This window comes from Balaenoptera borealis (assembly GCF_965194805.1).
Source record: "Balaenoptera borealis genome assembly, chromosome: 17".
NCBI classification, from domain to species: Eukaryota; Metazoa; Chordata; class Mammalia; order Artiodactyla; family Balaenopteridae; genus Balaenoptera; species Balaenoptera borealis.
Genome location: NC_138876.1, coordinates 41571853 through 41595010, shown reverse-complemented (window position 1 = coordinate 41595010; position 23158 = coordinate 41571853). Strand labels below are relative to the sequence as shown.

The 23158-nt window shown below is 35.3% G+C and overlaps 1 protein-coding gene across 8 annotated transcripts in view; it reads right to left on the bottom strand.

The window, feature by feature from the left end:
- The window catches only part of RAD54B (RAD54 homolog B), a 113777-nt gene that overhangs the window by 25742 nt on the left and 64877 nt on the right, over positions 1–23158 (bottom strand). For all 8 annotated transcript variants that reach the window (XM_082363284.1, XM_082363280.1, XM_082363281.1 and 5 more), the window contains 7 exons: positions 21657–21851; positions 18237–18518; positions 14694–14856; positions 11354–11579; positions 10880–11087; positions 4936–5075; positions 726–1016 (listed from right to left, as the gene is read on the bottom strand). In XM_082363284.1, coding sequence (XP_082219410.1) covers positions 726–1016; positions 4936–5075; positions 10880–11087; positions 11354–11579; positions 14694–14856; positions 18237–18518; positions 21657–21851 — 1505 coding nt within the window. The remainder of the gene's footprint in view (positions 1–725; positions 1017–4935; positions 5076–10879; positions 11088–11353; positions 11580–14693; positions 14857–18236; positions 18519–21656; positions 21852–23158) is intronic.

The window sequence follows — 23158 nt, the reverse complement described above, 5'->3', positions numbered from 1 at the left end:
AATAATAGTACTTACTCCATAGAATTTTGTAAAGAATAAATAAAATAATACTGGAAAAGTACTTAGTGTTTGGTACATGGTGTTTAATAAGTATTAACTAAGATTATTAATACCAAATGTGGTTTTCTGTGGCTGGAGAGCTTTATCTCTTTATAACAAATTATTCAAAGTGGTATTGCCAGGTCACAAGATACATAAAATTTTAAGGTTTTTGATACATATTGCCAAACTGTCTCCCAGTTGTACCAATTTACATTGTAACCAGTAGATGATCTTTATTTTCTTCTTTGTGATTTTTTGAATTTTATAGATTTCATACAACAACCATGTATTACTTTTATAATGAGGAAAAAATAAATTATTTCTTAATGGTAAATTTTGTATTTGTTAGCTCCAAACAAACTGACTGGCTATATTAATATAAAACAGGAAGGGAAACCAGGACCGAGCATTAGATGAGGCGCCAAAGGGCAGGGGGCACCAACTCTAGAAGGCAGAGCCTCAAGCCCATTTCATCCCTCGTTCAGCTCTATGAATATGGGCATGCTCTGAAGAACAAGTAGAAGGCTAGATAAACTCTAAAGAAGAAACACACTGGAGAGGCTGCATAGCTTTTGGAAAACCCACAGATGCAACCCCAGGGATTAGTCCCATCTGCCCTCTTAGGTTCACATGACATAGAATTCTCAGCTCATATTCCTGACACAGGTTCATACACTACTTACCTTTACTGAGCTGAACAAAAGGCAGGGGTGATTGCACAGTTTTTTAAGAGCTCCAATACATATTAGATGAGAACTATTTTCCAACAATCCTTGAAGACAGAATCTGACAGCCTGAGAATTCAACAGTTTTCGATAAAGTTCAATCTGTAGGGCTCCTGGTCGGCAAAAGACTACATTCTCTATCTTAGGTGGGAGATACTTATTTATGACTTCTTGGGTTCTTCTAAGGACAAAGAGCCCAGTGAGGCAAGTAAGTTCAGATGCTCTTCTCTCTCCTAACTCCTTTTCTTCCTATGGAAAAACAGCAGACTTAAAAGTGTTTTAAACAAAACAAAACAAAAAACCCACTGGGCTGGCCAAAAAGTTCCTTCAGTTTTTAAGTAAAAATAAAAGACACATTTTTCATTCTCACCAAGATCTTTATTGAACAACATATTCACCATTTTGTTCCACTACCTTCTGCCATTTTTCAGGCAACTTCATAATTCCATCTTCCCAAAACTTTCTGTCTTTTTGAGCAAAGAACTGTTCAAGGTGCCTTTTACAGTCTTCTAGGGAAGTGAAATTTTTTTCCACTAAGAGAATTTTGTAAGACTGAAATAAATGGAAATCCTAAGGTGCAATGTCTGGTGAACACGGCAGATGAATCAGAACTTCCCAGCCAAGCTGTAACAGTTTTTGCCTGGTTATCAAAGAAACATATGTTCTTGAGTTATCCTGATGGAGATTATGCGTTTTCTGTTGACTAATTCCGTATGCTTTTCGTCGAGTGCTGCTTTCGGTTGGTCTAATTGGTGGCAGTACTTGTTGGAATTAATCGTTTGGTTTTCCAGAAGGAGCTCATAATAGAGGACTCCCAATCCCACCGTATACACAACATCACCTTCTTTGGATGAAGACTGGCCTTTGGTGTGGTTGGTGGTGGTTCATTTCACTTGCCCCGTGATCTCTTCCGTTCCACATTATTGTACAGTATCCACTTTTCATCGCCTGTCACGATTTGTTTTAAAACTGGAATGTTTTCATTACATTTAAGTAGATAATTGCACGTGGAAATACGGTCAAGAAGGTTTTTTTTTTTTTTTTTTGCTTAACTTATGTGGAACACAAACATCAAAGCGATTAAGAAAACCAAGCCGGTGCAAATGATTTTCAATGCTTAATTTGGGTATTTTGAGTATGTCGGCTATCTCCCATGTGGTTTAATGTTGATTAATTGTTCTCAATTAATGTCTTGATTTGATCGCTGTCAACTTCAACTGGTCTACCCGACCATGGAGCATCGTCCAGCAAGAAATCTCCAGCACAAAACTTTGCAAACCACTTTTGACACGTTTGATTAGTCACAGCACCTTCTCCATACACTGCACAAATCTTTTTTTGTATTTCAGTTGTGTTTTTACCTTTCTTGAAATAAGAAAGAATAATATGCCAAAAATGTTGCTGTTCTCTTTCATCTTCAATATTAAAATGGCTACACAAAAAATCACCAATTCTGGTAAGTTTTTTTTTTAATGCACACTGATATGACAGCTGTCACAATACAATCTAACAAAATTCTTTCAAATGAAGTTAAAGACAACTAAGCGCTACTAGAGCCAAGTCTTACAGAAAAAATCAAACGAACCTTTCGGCCAACCCAGAACATGCAGTTAAATGAACATTAAACATCTTTTAATGATTAACCATTTACTAATTGCTCCCCTTCAGATTTTTTTTAAATAAATGAAATACAGTTTAGAATAGAAAAATCAACAATCATCTCTTTAAATGTTTAGCATAATCATTTAATTAAGTGAAGCCACAGTCTCCGAATCCTTGTTTATTTGGCTATTGCCACCATTGAGAACCACTGGAAATCAATAATCCACAAACCGAATTGTCTGAAACTAAGCTTTTATGAGAAGACTGTAACAGTACGTAGTCTTAAAATCATTATCAAAGCACTAACAGAGCAAATTCTTGGAAGAAAATATTTTGACAAGTAAGTGATCCTAAAACCAAGCTTACAAGAAATTAATGGCACAAGGCACTGCTGACTCTTTCAAAATCATTACACATTGTTCGTTAAATAATAGTATATATTTTTTTTTAAACGGAATTCCTTTATTTTTATTATTTATTTATTTATTATTTTTTTGGCTGTGTTGGGTCTTCATTTCTGTGCAAGGGCTTTCTCTAGTTGCGGCAAGCGGGGGCCACTCTTCATCACGGTGCGCGGGCCTCTCACTATCACGGCCTCTCTTGTTGCGGAGCACAAGCTCCAGATGCGCAGGCTCAGTAGTTGTGGCTCATGGGCCTAGTTGCTCCGTGGCATGTGGGATCTTCCCAGACCAGGGCTCGAACCCATGTCCCCTGCATTGGCAGGCAGATTCTCAACCACTGCGCCACCAGGGAAGCCCAATAGTACATTTTTAAAGTCAAAATACAGTATGAATGAAATTTATGTTTAAGTTCTCTACATAGGGGACTTCCTTGGTAGTGCAGTGGTTAAGAATCTGCCTTTCAATACAGGGGACATGGGTTCGATCCCTGGTCCGGTAAGATCCGACATGCCGCAGAGCAACTAAGCCCGTGCGCCACAACTACTGAGACTGAGCTCTAGAGCCCACGAGCCACAACTATTGAGGCAACATGCCACAACTACTGAAGCCCACGCACCTAGAGCCCATGCTCCGCAACAAGAGAAGCCACCGCAATGAAAAGCCTGCACACCACAACGAAGAGTAGCCCCCACTCGCCGCAACTAGAGAAAGCCCACACGCAGCAGTGAAGACCCAACACAGCCAAAAAATATAAATAAATAAATAAATAAATAAATAAATAAATAAATTCTCTACATAGAATCTTTTGAGCGTATAGAACTTCACAGGGAAGCTTAAAATAAATCCCATATGTACATATTTGTTTCTACATAAATCACAGAAAATTTCCCTTATATTTTAAAACTATTCTCAATTTTTATTACAAAATAATTGGTTCACTGGAGAAAGGTCAGAAAATATAGTTATGCAAAAATAAGAAAATTAAAGCCAACTTTCATCAACCAGAAACAGCCAATGCTGCCGAGAGTTTTTATGTATATCTTCAAAACCATTTTGTTTGTATAAATATGTAAATATATTAGATGTTTTATTTTTATTTGTAACAAAAACAGGATCTCAAACTACAAAGCTTCATGGGAACAACCAACCAGTTTGGCTTATCACCATATTCCCCAGTGTCTGGCAGTTAGCAATTAAAGGCCCACTTTAGGTATTTAATATGTAAGTGTTGGGTAAATAAACGAATGTGATTTTATTTTTAAATAATGTATCATAAACATTTCCCATCCTATTAAATATATGCATAAATCACTATTTTTTCTTTTATATATATATATAATTTTAATTTTATTTATTTATTTTTGGCTGTGTTGGGTTTTCGTTGCTGCACGCGGGCTTTCTCTATTTGTGGCGAGCAGGGACTACTCTTCATTGTGGTGCGCAAGGTGCGCAGGCTTCTCACTGCAGTGGCTTCTCTTGTTGCAGAGCACGGGCTCTAGGCGCGTGGGTGTCCGTAGTTGTGGCTCACAGGCTCTAGAGCGCAGGCTCAGTAGTTGTGGTGCACAGGCTTAGTTGCTCTGCGGCATGTGGGATCTTCCTGGACCAGGACTCGAACCCATGTCCCCTGCATTGGCAGGTGGATTCTTAACCACTGTGCCACCAGGAAAGCCCAATCATTATTTTTTATATAGTTCCTAGTTCATGGAAAATGCTCAGTAAGTTTTTATACCCAATTTTAAGGCTTTTAATACATATTGCCAAACTATCCTCCAGTAGTACCAATTTATATTCCAGTCAGTAGAGAATAGTACTCCTATGCACACTTGCTATTACAATGTAAATCTAACCAACTAAAACATCAGTAGAAAAGTACAAAAGTTACTTCATGGTTATTTGGTTTACCTTTTTCAATACCAGTAAAGATGAACGCTTTTATGTGTTTTACTGTCATTTATAATTTTCTGTGAAGTGACTATTTATGAATCTTTTTAAAGTGATAGGGTCATTTTCTAAAGTAAGAAATGCAAAAGGAGTTGAACAATTGTGGGTAAAATTTTAAAAATCACTCTACTAATTTACTTTTTCCTAAATTAAAATAATACCCAAGTTATGAATGATTTTCCCAAACTGCTCATTTTTAAACTACTTATTGAAGTAAATTATACCTCAGAAGCAGAAGGTTGTCTCGATTTAATAATTGGTTCTTCATATATTTTTCTGTAAGATGGCAAAGAGCCTAATATTCCTGGATTTACAAAATCAATTAATGCAAAAAATTCTTGGAGATCATTCTGAACTGGGGTACCTAAAGAGATAAAAGTGATGAGAGGTCAAGTTTGTGTTTTACAGTATCAGGTCTTTATAGAAATTTGTACTCTCTTCACTAAGAACACTAAATACAAGCAAAGTCTCAAACTAAGAAAGACCAGCTAAATCATGTTTCAAAAATTAATAATCGTACAAAATTTTAACTCTGGTTTTAACTGTGAACTGAAGTCTATTTAGTACAGCATTTTGGCTGAGTATAGGCTCTAGAGTCTGACTGCTTGGGTTCAAATCCTACCTGCATCACTTATTCTCTGAGTAACCCTGAAAAGTTACTTACCCCAATTTTATTTGCTGTAAAATTAGGATAATAATAGCAGCTCCCAGGGTTGTGAGGATCAAATGAGTTAATTCATATACTATTGTGCCTGCAGCACAATAAACGTTCCATAACTGTTAGTTGTTATTATTATAATTGTGTGACTCTGGACAAAGTTGCTTAAGCTCTTTTAAGTTAAACTCGGGATTTTTTTCACTTATAAAAGTGGGAAGATAATAATTTCCCAGTGGTATTACAATGAAAAGTAAAGACAATGGATGTGAAGTGCCTGACATTTAGTAGACACAGTGAATGGTACCTATTATTAATACCTTACAAAGTTATTGGATAAAATTGGGATCTTCATTGATCCTAAAGACTGACGCAGACTGTAACAGATTGATATACCCTGCACATACTACATACTCAATAATATTTGGCTAACTAATTTTCAAAGAGACACTAGCATGTTTCAATAATTATATCAAGTGAACATATATCAGCATAGTAAAACAGCATAATTTCAGATGAGTTTCAAATAACAGACTACAAAAAGTTGTCCAAAGATATAAATAATAGAAGTAAATAAAAATGCACTTATTTCAGTAACAGACAACACGAATTTTTACAATGTTAAGGAGTTTCATGATCACTTCCTTTGAAAGTAAATACATAGACTCGAGGTTGGACCAATGCTTACTAATTTTTTTTAATACACCTAGTTAGTTCTAAATTTTTTTAGACACATCACAGAATTAGAGAAAATATATTTATATTGGTATACATTTTGTTAAACCTTTAAAAGACTATCCATGACAATGATTAATAAAAATAGGGGGAATGGGAAAAGCAAGAAGGAAAGAAGGGAACGAAAGGTACAAGGATCATTGTGGTTGGCTTCCAGACAGTCATCCAAATGATGAATCCAAGCTAATCATGGTAGTTCTACCCCTTCATCAATGACTGATGTAAGAAAGGGTTTGTCTTAGACTGGGTTCTCAGAAGCAGAGCCTGAGATAAGGATTAGGCTACACATGATTTATGGAGAAATTATTCTCAGGAGAAAGGGAATAATAGAATCAGAAAATGCAGGGGAAGAAACTAACAATTTAGCTTGAGCAAAATTACAGGGAGCCTTAGAGCATAAACTGCATTATGAAGTTGCTCCTGAAATTATCCTGAGGCAAAGGAGCTGGCATTTTACTTGCTCCTCTATACGAGTCAATCATTGACCAAGCTGCAGGGGAGAGAAGGACCTCTCACTCAACCAATGATAATTCTCCAGAAAAGGCAGGAGACATGGGTTGTTTAATCAACAGTCCCAGCAGCTATGGGGTGGGTCCAACAGCCCAGAAAAGGGGAGCTCGTGGGGCACCGACAGTTTCCACCAACAGTATGTGACCCATCCTGTCCAATGAGATATAAAAGGAGTCAGGAAGGAGCCTGGGATAGTCTCCTCACCCTTAAAGATGGAGATAAAGGCAGAGCCAGCCCCTGTTCTCCTTTAAATATCACCACATCTAGATGTGATGTCTGCAACTGCTCTGGCCACTTGTTACAAGCATGAATATGAAGTCAACACCAAACATGGCACAGCAGAGAACAAAAGGAATCAGAATCCTTAACAACATTGTTGAACTGATGTATCCCCATCTCTGGAACATGCCCTAGCTCTAGACCTGCAGTTATGTGGGAGAATAAGCACATTTGATTCACATATCTGTTACTTACACCTGAAATCACACCAACTGATACACAAGGGAAAGAGGCAAAAGCAAAACTGGAAAAAGGAAAGGCAGAACATAAGAAGGGGCTCAGAAAAAGGATTTAGGGCAGAAAATAATAAGGAAAAAGAGTAAAGAAGGAAAAGAAAAGAAAAGAAGGGCCTACAAGATAGCCAACACACTAGTATAGTATCATTCTGAGTTGCCACAAATGTTGTCTAGAAGTAGTTTAGTCCCCAGTTCGCTGCTTTTAGTATTCTTTTCTAATTCTAGACTATGCAGAACCTGTAGAAGAAGCTAAATAATATAACATTAATAAAAGTCAAGCAGCAAAGTCTTGTGACAAGAAAAAAGGAAACACTAAAGATTTTCAAGTAAAGTTTGTATGTTTACTAACACTATTTTCAGGGCTATGGAAGTGAAACTTCTGGGGAAATTGAGAGAACTCTTTTTCTTTCCCTACCTCTATCCCAGCAATAAAAGTTTTTTCTTTGTTTTATTGTTTACTTTTTAAGGAGACATAAATCTACCACCCAACCTAAGTACTGGAACATTGCTAATAACCTACAGCTATATCCGCATCTATTATCTCCATAAAAAGCTCTAAGAGCTCTTTATACATATTCATACATGTATCTTTCCTTCAGGTCCTGTAATTCCACTTCTAAGAATCTATACAGAAAAGTATGTGCTTGTAGATATCCATCACCACATTTCAAAATTATGCAGTATCATAGGAAAATGTTTACATTAAGTGTATTTTGATGTGCATGTGTGTCTATGAATAAAGACGGATTTTGTATGTATATATAAAAGAAATATGTATGTATGTTCTCTGTGTGCATGTGTGCATGCGTGTGTGTGTGAATAACGAAAAATGACAAAATGCTAATGGCTCATTAAGAAATTGAGATTGAAGGATGATTTCCATTCTCTAGTTTCTAAGCATGCTATAATACAGCAATATGTGTATGTATCTGCGTGTGTCTGTGTCTGGTATATATTTTTAACTCTCACTTTTTAATGAGAATTTTGCTTCAAATCTCAGATTTTTCTTTTTTATGATATAAAGAAAGGATATCTAACATCTAATGAAGGATATCTAACATAATAAGATATTGTGGATTGAACTGTGTCCCCTCAAAATTCATATGTTGAAGCCCTAATTCCCAATGTGACTATATTTGGAAACAGGGCCTTTTAGGTGGTAATTAAGGTTAAAGAAGTTCATAAGGGTGGAGCCCTAATCCAATATGACTTGTATCCTTTCAAGAAGAGAGAAAGACATAGGGATGCACACACTCAGAGAACAGGCGATGAGAGGACCCAGCGAGCAGATGGTCATCTGCAAGGCGAGGAGAGAGGCCTCAGGAGAAACCAAACCTGCTGACATCTTGACACTGGACTTCCAGCTTCCAGAACTGTGAGAAAATACATTTCTGTCATTGAAGAAATTTACCACCACCTAGTCTGCGGTATTTTGTTATGGCAGCCCTAGAAGTCTAATACACCTCTATTAAATTTTAATTTAATTTAATTTTAATATTAAAATTTCCAGTAAATATTAACTAAATATTCTTCACAGCACTGGGCTAGATAGCAGCAGGAAACAAAATCAAAATTACTTTCATTTGATTCTTAGATAGCTTCTGAGCACCTATTATGTATGTAGCACTGTACATACTCATATACAAATGTTACTTCCTAATAAGACACAAATCACCTTGGGAGTAAGATATCCTGCCACTATAAAAAAGAAGAATTTATTCAGGCAATTCTAAGGAGATAAAACCAACTATAAGTATTTCTAAATGTAAGAGGTTAGTTAGTGCTAGTTTTCACCTACATTCACAGCTCAGGAGCAACAGAGACAAGGACAGGAAAGCAGAAACAAGATAAAGAAGACAAAGTACGAATAAAGGGGGCAATGCTAATTCCTCAAAGGAAACAATCTCACTGGTTATCATCAGGACAGTCCTTCTGAATGAAGTCCCAGAATCATTTTCTACTGAAAATATTAAATTTAATTTGTAATGCTAGTTGAATTGGTATTTGCTTATAATTGAGAATATTAGTAAGTCCGTTTTTGCTAAAGGACATTATCTGTTTTTCAAATAGAGGACACTCTATTATTTTTTTATTATTCTATTATTATTACCTAAAAGTAATCTTAGTTTCTCACTCTCCCTTTTTATTTCTTTTTCTTTCCCCTTCGAATGCCAATCTTTTTAACTCCATAGCTGTTACTACTCTTTAAATAAGCAATATTGACCCCACATTGAGCAGTAAAAAAAACAGTCTCTGCTTTTTTCTCCCAACACAGTGTAACTAAATTCAGCTAAATCTTTCTTTCCATTGCTTTTCTGGCCCCAAGGATCTCAAAATCAAAAGCTAGTCAAAAAGTATAAGGAATCCACTTAGTTTCTCAAATAGCCAAAGATACAGAAATTACCTAGATTAAGTTTTCCATTTCCCCAACTCATTTTTTTCTTTAAAAAACAGCCTCTACTAAATGTTCAAAGTCCGTTTTTCTATTCTCTGGTTTCCCTATCACCAGTATTACTGACAAACGTTTGTTGACCATCTACTACATTTTGGGGTAGATATAACTGTAAGATTTGATCCCTGTCCTTTTTATCTTTATTATCTTTAAGTGACTAAATGTGAAGAATGTAAAGGTCATTTAACAGTTCCCAAAATCATTTCTAAAAAGCACATATAGTTTTAAAAATCACATTTGGTAATGGTTAATACAATCCTTCTTCACAAATTGGAAGTCAAATGATCATAAATTACTTAAAGATGGGTACCCTCCACACCCCAACTCAATGAGAGCACAACAGGGGGAGTTTTGTCTGTTGCTCCAGGGCACACTTCTACCCTAAAGATGTGGAATGGAGGAATAAGCTGTTGGTCACATCCTTTCTCCCTCCTCATTTAAACTTCAGAGGAGAGCTCTGACATGCATATAGGACACATGAAGGACACAATGAGATATGATGTAATAAGGATAATCATGCCCTGCCCATCCCTTCCAAAAGGATTAAAGATGATAGGGAAATAGAGCCTTAAGTAGAAAATGGAAGGGTTGTAAACCTTAGTAATGAATACAACTCTCTTCTTTCCTCTGCTACCACATAAGACCAAAGTGAGGTGTGGGAGAAAAGCTACACTGAGTTATTCAGGCATAATTCTAGTCTAGGCCTTAAGCTAAAAAGGACTGGGTAGAAAAGGATTCTTGTATTTACACACAGTCTATCTCATCTTTCCAGACAATCTGGGCCAGAAGCTTTGGCCAGCAAAAAACCATATGCATACAGCACAAACATAGAAAAATAAAGGATATTTATATTAAACCCTTACCATGTATAAGGTAGTCTTCCAAGACCTTTACATGGATTAACTCATTTGACCCTCACAACAACTCTATGAAGTAGATTGTCTTACTATCCCTATTTCACACGTAAGGAAATTGAGGTACAGGGAAGTGTAACTTGCCCAAAGTTGCACAGCTGTAAATATCAGACTTGGAAACCAAGCACAAGCAGTCTAGTCCCATCTCCTACCTTCTTTACCATGATACCATTGTGTTTATTCCTCGAAGAATCCAAAATCTGGATTGCAGAACATTACATAGGATTTAAATAATTCAGAATCCTACCAAGACTCAACTAACATAGGTTTATTAGTATGAATTCCACTCAATACCATCAATTCTTTGGATGCCAAACATCATATTACAAGTTTTGCATATTCACTAGGCAAAAATACCATCATATCTCCCCAAAAGTAAATACAGACCGGTTAGAATTATCCTTTTCTCACAGGGGAGGCTAATGAGGGCTGTAGCTGTCTTAATGGTACTGTTCTTCAAACGATGCCCTTCATCACAAATTAGAAGATCAAATTTTATATTCTTAATTTGATCCAGGGAACGAAGTAACATTTCATAACTGATGATAAGAACAGAATAAAATGGAGATTTGGTGAATTCTTCTACTTTGTGGTCCTAAAAAAAAAAGATAATATTTAACAAATCACAGGCAAAACCTGTGTGAAATCAAATTTAAGCAGCGTATTCCTGACAACCATTAACTAGGTATTAGAATATGTTAACCCATGACCAAATTGTAGGGCAAGAATCCATTTATCTGCAAAGGGTCAGAGTTACTTACACTTGAAAAACTGCTACATAGAGAGTGAAAACTGCAGTATTGATTTGAAAAGCTAGAGATTTAGTAAATGACCAGGGCTAAACTTTTAAAAGTCTCTTACCTGATCAACAGTAAATATCTTGATCCTTTCACTTCCTAGCCATTTTTGAAATTCTTTCCTCCAATTATTCACCAAGCTTCCAGGTGAGACAATAAGTGTCTTCTTTATTACTGGCTTGCCACCGTAGGGTCCCTGACACTGTAGAGTCCAGATGAGCGAAATACATTGCAGTGTTTTCCCTAAACCCATTTCATCAGCAAGAATAGCTCCACATCTGCCATTCACCCTGTTAGAAACAATTATACTTCCTTCAATTACAAAAGGAAAATATTTTATGTCCCTAACATCATCACCTATTAGTCAAGAACCAGAAGCTGATATTTTGTACGTAGGATGAATTCTAGCCCCCACTAAACACTTTTTCTAGCTCTTCAATCAGCTGATTTATGACATATCTCTCTTTTGCATCTTTGCTAATTATATTCATTACATATTTGTCAACTAAATTACTAAAACAACTTGAAATTAGAGTTGAATCTAAATCATCTGTTACTATCATGTATCTATATTTAGAGATTAGAAATGAATCCCAATTTTATATCTACCTTTGAATAATTTAACTATAACCATGCTTCTCATCACCAACAGTTGAGCAGTTTTTATCAGTTTCAGTATTAGATATCAAAACAGTTTAAAATATATTGAAATGTAAACCAGAAAGATCTATTGGTCTGTATTTATGATTCTCTGGCAGTAAATGAAGTCCTCAACCAAAATAGCTCCTTGAGCTGTAAGAAAAATTAAACACTAACTATTTGATCTAATACATGTAATTTAGTAAAACTCTCATCCAACAAACCTACTTGGTTAATGCAATTTAAAATTAAATATTCTAAGGAATATAATAATATAAGTAAGTGGTATTTTATACCACTTCATAGTTTTTAAAGCTCTTTGAAGGTATTAGATATACATTTTAAAAGTTACAAAATCCAAAGGAATTAAGGATATTACCAAAAATATAAGTGTAGTTTGTTAATCCATTATATTTCTTACTAGTAGAAATAATACCCAAAAACAATTTTATAGGGGACTTCCCTGGTGGTCCTGTGGTTAAGAATCTGCCTTCCAATGCAGGGGACGCGGGTTCGATCCCTGGTCGGGGAACTAAGATCCCACATGCCACGGGGCACCTAAGCCCGCATGCCGCAACTACTGAGCCCACGAGCTCTGGAGCCTGCACACCACAACTAGAGAGAAGCCTGCGCACTGCAACGAAGAGCCCGCACGCCGCAATGAAAGATCCCGCATGCCTCAACTAAGACCCGACGCAGCCAAAAAAAAAAACAACACACAATTTTATATATGTTCTCCATTCCAACGTGTATAGAAAAAATTACAAACATGAATCATAGCCACTATTATTATTTTAGATCAACAATTTGCCACTGCAAGATGCCAGCTAACTGAGACATAGTGAGTGGCAGAGAGAAAACAGTGATCCATCATCCACCATCCATCATCCATCATCATGGTTTAGGGAAGAGAACAGGAAGACTTCCCTTGAAGAAGACAAAACTTGAGCAGAGTTTTAAAGGTAAATAGGAATTCACTACATTAATCAGGTAGATCAGGATAGCTGGAACTTGAACTGAATGAATTCCAAGCAAGAAAATATAAGCTAGGAAGCTGGCAAGACAGGAAGAAGACAGAAGATGAGGATACTTATCCTTGAAAGCTCAGACTGTACCTTGTAGGTCAGCATCTCCCAAACATCAGTCTTTCATGACTACCATTACAAATTTTTGCCATACATGTGCTACTATATGTTATTATTTATTATTTTTCTCTAAACCAACTCACTTTTTTACTTAGATTTATTCGAAAACTCTTTCTAAGCATAATTTATCTGTGAAACAAAAAGTTTAATGTGCTATTTCTTTCTAATTATTCATTAACTCAATATGCTACTATTAAAAGTAAAAAATAAAGTTTGTCCATGTATACCTAAAATGATTCCATACACAACCCAGTAAAGTGCATATCACAGATTAGGAAACACTGCTCTAAGTTCTGAGAATTATAATAATTTTAAGCAAGGAAATGCCATGTTCAGAATTGTTTTCAGAAAAATCAAGCTGGTGGTGATAAGGAGAATGAATCTGAGAAGTATCAGAAGCAGATACACAAGTTAGAAAACATTGCAATAGTCCAGATAAAATATAATTTTATGACACCAGTTACTAGAGCTGCTACAGTGAGGTGCCAGAAACAATTAGGACCCAAATGATATTTGGGAAGTCAAAATAATCAAAAGTTTAGGTTTGATTAGATAGAGAAGGTGAGAGAGAAGAAATCAAAGATGATTCTCAGGCCAAGTGAGATAAGATCTCCAAAAGGAAGAACAGATTTGAGAAAGAACATGAATCTAGAAAGTTTCTAGGAAACAGTTTTCCCTTAACTTGTCATCATTCAAGGGGTTCTTGGAGTTTGGGGGAATTTACATTCCCAACTCCCTCGTAAATAACCAATGTAAAAATCAAGGTCCTATGCATTAAAAACAAAACAAAAAAGGACTGGAAGGAAACATGTTAACTAACATGTTAGCAGAGACCTTTGATTTTTTTTTACCCCCTTTGTCTGGTTTGTATGTATGTGTGTGTCTTCTATTGATACTTCAACTGTACTTCGACTACAATTCTTTAAGAAAACTCAATTTTAAAAGGGGAGGAGGGGGACTTCCCTGGTGGTGCAGTGCTTAGGAATCCGCCTGCCAATGCAGGGGACACGGGTTTGATCCCTGGCCCGGGAAGATCCCACATGCTGTGGAACAACTAAGTCAGTGAGCCACAACTACTGAGCCTGCACTCTCGAGCATGCAAGCCACAACTACTGAGCCCACATGCCACAACTACTGAAGCCCACACGCCTAGAGCCCGTGCTCCGCAACAAGAGAGGCCACTGCAATGAGAAGCCTGTGCACCGTAATGAAGAGTAGCCCCCACTCGCCGCAAATAGAGAAAGCCCGTGCACTGCAACGAAGACCCAATGCAGCCAAAAATAAATTTTAAAAATAAATTTTAAAAAAAATCTGCTTAAAATAAGTGGGGGGGAAGGAGGGACTCTTTCTTTGTGTGTGTAAGTAGAGGTGAGATAAGAAGAAAACCTTTTTGCAAAATCCTCATAAGCTGTATGCCCAGTTCCTAGAAAGATGTCTGGCACACAGCATCCATCAAGAACTACCTGCAGAATAAACATACACATTAAGTACCATTTGCCATTCCTACCAACTAAAATATACGCTGTACCCACTGAGACGCATTATATATCTGGCTTGTCCTAGAAAACCATTATGTTACAGGTTAAATCAAAGCTCAGATTAAACAAATTATTTTCCTACCTCATTCCCATCACACATTCATAAAGGAATATGATCCCTTCTTTCTGATGTGGTCGAAGGTGAAATACAAGGTGAGGATCTATCACTACATCCACAACAGGGAAACAGTTCTTATTGAACATCCACTGGTGATTATTATCTGGTCGTAGCATAACAAGGGAATCTTAAGAAAAAGAGAAAAGTATAATTATAAATGTATTCCAATTTCACTCTGTCAGTAACTACACTATCTTGCTCTAATTACTCAGAAGATAGAACTATTTGCCATCATTTGTGGCAAAAAAAACTTTGAAATTCAGTAACATCAATGCTAAGCAAAGGTACAAAATTAAAAAAATAAAATCTCTTGCCTTATCGATGTAAGATTTCATGCAAAGAATTGTGAAGAGCTTTCCAAACTTCATGCCCAAAAGTGCTTTGAAACCACTGAAATTCACTGTTGTCTAATAAACAATTCAGCCACAACACTTAATAGTTCAGTATTCAGAGCAAAGAGAACTATTTCCAACTGAAAGCACAGGTTGGAATTTTGCCAAGATGCTCTTGCTAATGCTCACAGCTTCTTATTCTGGAAAGGCTTTCCAAATTTAATATAAAGGCTCCCTTTTTTCATTCTTGTACCCACTAACAATGACCATTACTCCTATTATTCAGAAGAACTGAGAAAGAATGACAAATTTTCCATTGACTTCATCACCATTATTTGCTTAAAGTTAATTACTTCATTCATAAATGTAAAATTCATGAATCTTTGCAAAGCAGCATGAAGTAACCATCAAATAACAATATAATTCTTTAGAAATATGCTAATACAATTTAAAAGATTTATTAAAAGTCACCCAAAAAAACAAAATCAAACATAACTAGAAAGCCAGTCTCAACTGATAAATCTGAAATCAGAAAATAAACTCATCAAAATAATTTTTTGGATATATTTGTATGTCTACATCATGGTTAAACAAAATGAATTTTAAAAAATAAACAAAAAGATAAAAAGAGAAGAACAAAGATGAGAAAAGGAGATTTTTAAAACATGGGTTCCAGGAGATCAAATACGGGAATTCCCTGGCGGTCCAGTGCTCGAGACTCTGCGCTTTCACTGCCGAGGACGCGGGTTCAATCCCTGGTCGGGGAACTAAAATCCCACAAGCCGCATGGCATGGCCGAAAGAAAAAAGGAGATTAAATAAATAACTATCAATGTGGAAATACATAGTCACAGGAATGAGAGTCTGGTTGTGTTTACTGATAGCAATTACCCAGAGGAAAATTTTCTGTGATCTTCCCACGTTTCTGAGCAACCAGGAATTCACCTCTCATTTTTGAGTTTAATTCCTGGCAGGTAGGGGACTAGGGAGTGAAAAATGGAAAACTTGGGGCTTCCCTGGTGGCGCAGTGGTTGAGAATCTGCCTGCTAATGCAGAGGACATGGGTTCGAGCCCTGGTCTGGGAAGATCTCACATGCCGCGGAGCAACTGGGCCCGTGAGCCACAATTACTGAGCCTGTGCGTCTGGAGCCTGTGCTCCGCAACAAGAGAAGCCGCGATAGTGAGAGGCCCGCACACCACGATGAAGAGTGGCCCCCGCTTGCCCCAACTAGAGAAAGCCTTCACACAGAAATGAAGACCCAACACAGCCAAAAATAAAAAATTAATTAATTAATTAATTATTTTTTAAAAATGGAAAACTTGGCCCTTGGGTTTCCTCTATATCCCAGTAACGAAGCAAGAGTGTATGCCTTGTCGATTTCCAACCAAGAAATGGCCCATTTTTTTCTATCTTTTAAAAAGGACAAAGGGAAAAAAAGAAGATAGAGGTAAAGATGATACACAGCTCAAGCAAGAAGGACCATAGAATCATAAGTCATCTAACAAAGTACCCAGCTTCAAGAAAAATAAAACCTAAAGCACCACAGCAATAGGACACCAATTCAAATCTTAAGATGCTCCTCTACCTTCACAATGATTAGGCATCATTCAATGCTAACAAAATCTGCCATGCTTTAGTTTTAAGTGTACAACTTAGTCCTAACCTTAAAAAGATAAAAAAAAGAGAGAATAATCAACTATTTACCATTTACAAAAAGGGCTTGCTTACACACACACACACATGCTCATATACACATATATATAAATTATCACAATAAAATTTTTCATTCACTCAGTCAACAAATATTTATCATACACGACATATACCAGGCACTCTAAGTCTCTATGGTAGTTATTAGAACCCACATTTCACACATGAGGAGGCAAAAACATTAATGAAGTGACTCCCCCAACAGGTTGAAGAACCAGTTAGTTCAGTGGTAAAACCAGGACCCTAACTCAGGTCTTTGACTAAGTACAGTATTCTTTTCAGTTCCCCACAGCCCTCTATTATTACATGACAGGAAGGCAAAGAGAAATGAGAATAAAGGAGAGAAGGTGGCTTGTTAAAAGAGCTAGCAGGACAGACAAAATATTTAGATAAAGAGAAAAATCAGAAGCATAAGCTTCCACTCTCTAAATTTCAATTAAGTCTCAAACAAGCTAGAATAGAGCTAGGAATTTTTAATTTGGGGGTTTTAATCTCAATTATGCCAATAGTTATTTTAATTCAAGCAAGTCAGTTCATCCTTCTGGGACTCAGTTTCCTCAAATGCAAAGTGAAGGGATTGGTCTAAATTACCTAAAAGGTCCCTTTATTTAAAAAATTCTATGTTTCCATAATACTTGCAAGAGGGGAAAATAGTTATTTTAATACTTTTATTTATGATTATTTTAATAGTTATTTTTATAGTTATTTTAATACTTTTATTTTACTACTGCTAACGAAAAAAGCCTATTCTCCAACTTCTACATCTACTACACTATAATTCAAATTTCTTGTCTGTCTCCTCACCAAATGAGAAGCTCTGTCATGACAGTTTCACCTCTGGGCCCAATGTATAAAAGGCACACAAAAAATACTTGTTGACTGAACAATCAAATTTTAAAAAGTCATATACAGACATGGTTTTATTTTTTATGTAATTCTTTAATTAAATTCATTAATGTGAAAATTAACTTGATGAACTGAATTCTCATGAATAAAATTTGAATTCTTTACATGACAACTGACCTTTCAATATTTTAATACTGAATTAAATCACTAATCACTAATATACGTGATCAAAGCATATGGTCTTCAAAACGGAAGCTCAAAAATATTCCTAACTCATGAATTTACTAATTTTTCTCCCTCCTAAAGATATCAGCTTTTACTCAAAATCATATACATGTATGTATGTGTGTATACATCTACAATTTACACAATTTTCCTTTAACACATGTATAGTATTTTGATTACTGTAGTCTTTCAATTGTACATTTACTTATGAAATAATTCTCACACTATATTGTTACTCAACTTCAACATTATCCCTTATGTCAGACTGTATGTCTGAACAATAATATATACTTTTACCTGAAAGCTTTAAAACAAAATTTAAACTTTAAATTCACATACCAAAACATCTTTAGACAGTAAAAACATAATACTCAAATTAGTTTTGAAATCTTACTTGGTGCATATGGGTCATGGCGTGGTTTGCAATTTTGGAAACTGTTCTGTCTCTTTTCCTTTGAACTTAGTTTACAGACACTTTTGAAAGGGTTAGAGAAACACTTCTTGACAGCTTGAGAAGAACATAAGGCAGCAGAACTTCCTCCTCCAAGCTGAAAACATCTGCCACTGTTGAAATCATCTGGAGAGATTATACCCATGACTTCTATTTCTTTTCCACCAATCATCATTGTTTGGCCCTCTTCAATCTTTTCAAGCTCTTTGAATTTATATCCAATGCCTTTAAATTGAGAAGAAAAAAATTAATTTAATTTATTGATACTCTAAAATGACTTAATTAGTGTAACCAGAGTCTTCTTCCTGTAACTGTACAGAATAAAAACTACTTGGAATTCAAATAGCCTCATATAACCATTAGCCAGAACAAAAATATAATTTATCATTTTAGTAAAAACACACACACATACATGCAAAAATAAGAAGACATAAATAATTATATAGTTATAAAAATTAGGCAAGTTTTAGAGAGGCAAGGCTTTTCTTAATTACTGAAAATACAGCCTATTGTATTCAGTTTTGCCATCTGCTGTCTGTAGAAAATCAAGCCAAGAAAAGAGTTTGATATACTATATGGACCCTCCTTTCTTGTGAACAAACAAGAGAAATACCAGGGCAGCTCTATTTCCACTTAGAAACAGCTGGAAATGTGCAGAACTAGCAATAAAAATAATTTCTACCACAACTAGTACTGTATTGTTCCACCTGAGATAGCACAGTAAAAATACATTTGTCATAGAGGTCACTGACAGTCCAAGTTCTAGCTCCTGAATAAAAAGTGGGATATTTTATAATATCAAACTTGTTTTAGTTATTATTAATTCAACAGACATTTATTAAGTGCTGCCATGTGTAAGGTGCTGATGCAATATAAATATGAGTAAGTTAGTCAGAGTCTGTTTAAAATGAACTCATTAACCAGATAGAGTGAGGGAATTTTAGACTCCTATGTTTGTCTACATTAAATGCGTGGTTTTTGTGCCACTAGGAGGGGCAAAAACTGTGTACAACAAAAACTTTTTAAAGTCTCTAAAAACAAAAAATAAAAGATCATCACATTTTAGAAAACATGACATGACCCTTTTAAACTAGCTGGAAATTGCTACAATTCCCTATTAAGATTGGGCTAATAGTTACAATCCATGCCAATTGGTAACTACATAATATACATTCTTCAATTATTTATGATAGAGGTCTGATATAGGAAGAAGTTATTTGGCTGGAGTTCCTCAATGCTAAAGACCCATCCCTCCATTTCCCAAACTATCTCAATTCAACAACAGTCTCTCCACACTAAGGAAGAGAATAGTTTTATCTTCATATAGAATCCAACACTACTAATCCAATTCCTATTAATCACATGAAAATGGGAGATAAGAATAAACATAATTTTGAGGCATCTTCAAAAGTCTCTAATTCCAAGATCTCTCATTTCACTTTGATCCATAGTGATGACTGTCTCAAACATCTCTAAGTCTCCAGAAGACTTTCTTTAAACTCTTGAACTCTGTTTCCCACACTTGTTCTTTTCTGGGTATTGTGTAATGACAGTCAATTGAATCTGACTACATTATCACAAGCTATTAGCAATTTCAGCATTACAGCCTTCAGTTTTCTTAGAGTGTTTATTCCTACATTAACAATATTTAAATGCTGTATATCCAATTTATTTAAAAGAAAAACCGCTTGCATTATAGGCAATAACTTGCAAGATTAACTCCAGGTTGATATATTTATTAATGTTATAATTAAGCAACCAAGTCTTATGTTTGGATGTTTTTACTTTGAAAGCCAATTAAAACCTCCATTAATGTTTAAACCAGTGGATTCAACTCCTGCTGGATATGAGAATCATCTGGAAACCTAAAATATATGGATGTCCAGCCCCTCTTCCCACCAACCAGACCAAATAATCAGAGCCTCAGAGGTCAAGGCCTAAGCACTGGCATTTTTTAAAATCATCGTAGGTGACTGTACTTGGGTAGTCAGAGCAAAAACCCACTGTTTATAACCTAATTTGCATTTATCACTACTTGCAACTGAAAGATCATTTTATTACAAACTATACATACTCAAAACCATATATACTATACCTTATGGGTAACAGATGTTCCAGGGTAATTTTGATAATTTTTACCTCTCTAGGTGGCTTTAGAATATAATTTCACTAAATAGGTATAAACAAGTTCTCCAAAAATTTTGCCTCAATCTACCCTAACCAACAACATGGAATGTGTGCTGTAATTTTTCTTTTTAAATTTCTCTAAACACTAAGCATAATAGTGAATATATAGCATTTGTTCAATATTTTTATAATAAAAAATTCTATTGCAGATAATTCCATTCAGCCTCAACTCTTGCCTCTTTGTCACTGCCCTTCATATACTACATTCCTGAAACACTGAAGTAGTTTTGCCTTTGAACCTGTACATATGCCTTGCCCCTTTCTCATCCCCTACAAAATTATCCATCCTTCAAATATTACCTTAAACAATAACTCCTATGAAGCTTTCCGTTAGCCTCGAAGGTCAACTTAAATGGTCCTTCTATATATGCTCGTGTTGTGCTTAGTAAAAATTCTCATTGAAACAATTACCTTAGTGCTTCCTGATTATCAACTACATTGCCCTGTCCCCACTAAACTATAAGCTATATCCATCTTTGAATGCTTACTCCTAGCATAGTGCTTAGCACATAACAGTTACTGAAAGCTATAAACTATGGTGTTTTCAAATGAATGAGTGAACTTGTAGAACAGATTGTATAATTATGGGCCACACTCAGAACTGAACAGTAAGAGACAATGCAAAAAAACCATAATGGTTTTAGGTACTCTGAATTTGTGGGCTAACTTGTACAAATCATGCTGGCAACATTTTATAATGGAAATAATGGTAACCTCCAATTTGGATGTATTAATCTAGGTCATGTCTAGTCATTATCTCCGTGCTATCTTCAAATTTTTTTTTAGGTATCATTGATGTTAAATACCATTCCACTCCTAATACCAAAATCTTTTTAACTTTTAATCACTCAGCATTCTGGAAAAAAAAAAAAAAAAGATGTAAAACACACCAAGACAAACTGCTTAATCTCACAAAAATGCCAATGTAACTGTATATACCTGGCTGGCCATTTTATTTTTGGAGAAAATGAAACCATGGGATGAGATTCATCTCACTGAGTATACATAAGACTGTCAGACTCACGATTAAGAGATAATTTTATGTTTATGAGATAATTTAGACATGAAAGTCAACTAAGGAACAACTTTATAAAACCCAATTACATTTCAATTTTGTAGCCAGAGATATATATTAATTTTAGACCAAATCATAAACATCAGGTAATATCACAATACCTCTTCCAATGTCTTTGCCTTCCAAATCCTTTAATGTAAATGACTTTCCTTTTACAATAAGAACAGCGTCACCTTCCCACTTTTTGTGTTTTTTCTTTGAAGGCTTACACCAAACAACACTGAAATATTTAACTAGGCTATCAGGTTCCTCTTCTTGTCCCTTAGACACTGTTATTTCTTTAGGGGCTAAATGAACTAGAATAAAAAATAAAATAAAAACCACATTATTAAAGATGACTTTAATATTTAAATAGTAAGATCATTCAACAAATAAAAGCACAGGTAAATTAGATTATATTAAGTATTGTTTCATACACATGTTAGCATTTTATAAGCTGGGAAATTGCAAATGTCACGGGCTAACATTACCATGAGTACGATGAATGTAAATTTCTTATCATCATACAAACTATGTTGAAGTAAAATAACATAAAAATCACTGGCAACATTTTAAACTCTACTAATTAAAGATAAAATTTCAGCATCCATGGAAAAAGATCTATAATCACATTTTGAATAAATAACTGATTTAATTAACAGTGACATGACGAAATCAAGGAAAAGTAATATAAGATCACAGAGTTCTCTCAGAGAAAAACCTAACAGTAAAGTAGCAATCAGACTAAATTTCATTAAAATTCTCTTGTCTCCTAGTGAGGGAGCAATCAGGTTGGACCACTGATTCTGAGAATTCAGTAGTATATAATCAGGAAATCAAAAGTTTCTTACAAAAGTCTATACTTCTCTTGAAAATATTTCCAATATCACCTTACAAAAACATATCCAAACAATCTAACACAGAAAATTCTCCAGCAATGGGGAAACTAATTTATGGTGATAGAAACCAGAAAGTGGTTGCTGCCTCTACAGTTGGGAAATTGACTGGAAAGAGGCAGGAGAGAAGAACTTGCTCTATTGTCATACTGAGTGAAGTCAGTCAGATAGAGAAAGACAAATATTATATGATATCACTTATATGTGGAATCCAAAAAAGGGGTACAAATGAACTTATCTACAAAACAGAAATAGAGTTACAGATGTAGAAAACAAACTTACCCTTACCAGGGGTAAGGCGGGGGTGGAGGGGAGGGGAGGGATAAATTGGGAGATTGGATTGACACATACACACTACTATATATAAGACAGATAACTAATAAGCACTTACTGTATAGCACAGGGAACTCTACTCAGTACTCTGTAATGGCCTATATGGGAAAAGAATCTAAAAAAGAGTGGATATATGTATATGTATAACTGATTCACTTTGCTGTACACCTGAAACTAACACAACATTGTAAATCAACTATACTCCAATACAAATTTTTAAAAAATAAATAAAAGAACTTGTTCTGAGTGACAGGTACATGCATATATACATTTAGCAAAAATCATCACTGATATTTAAGAGCTATATATTTTATTGCATGTAAATTATAGTTCAACTTAAAAAAGATAAAACATAATAAAATAAGACAAAGAATAACAGCAGTATAGGTTGAAAG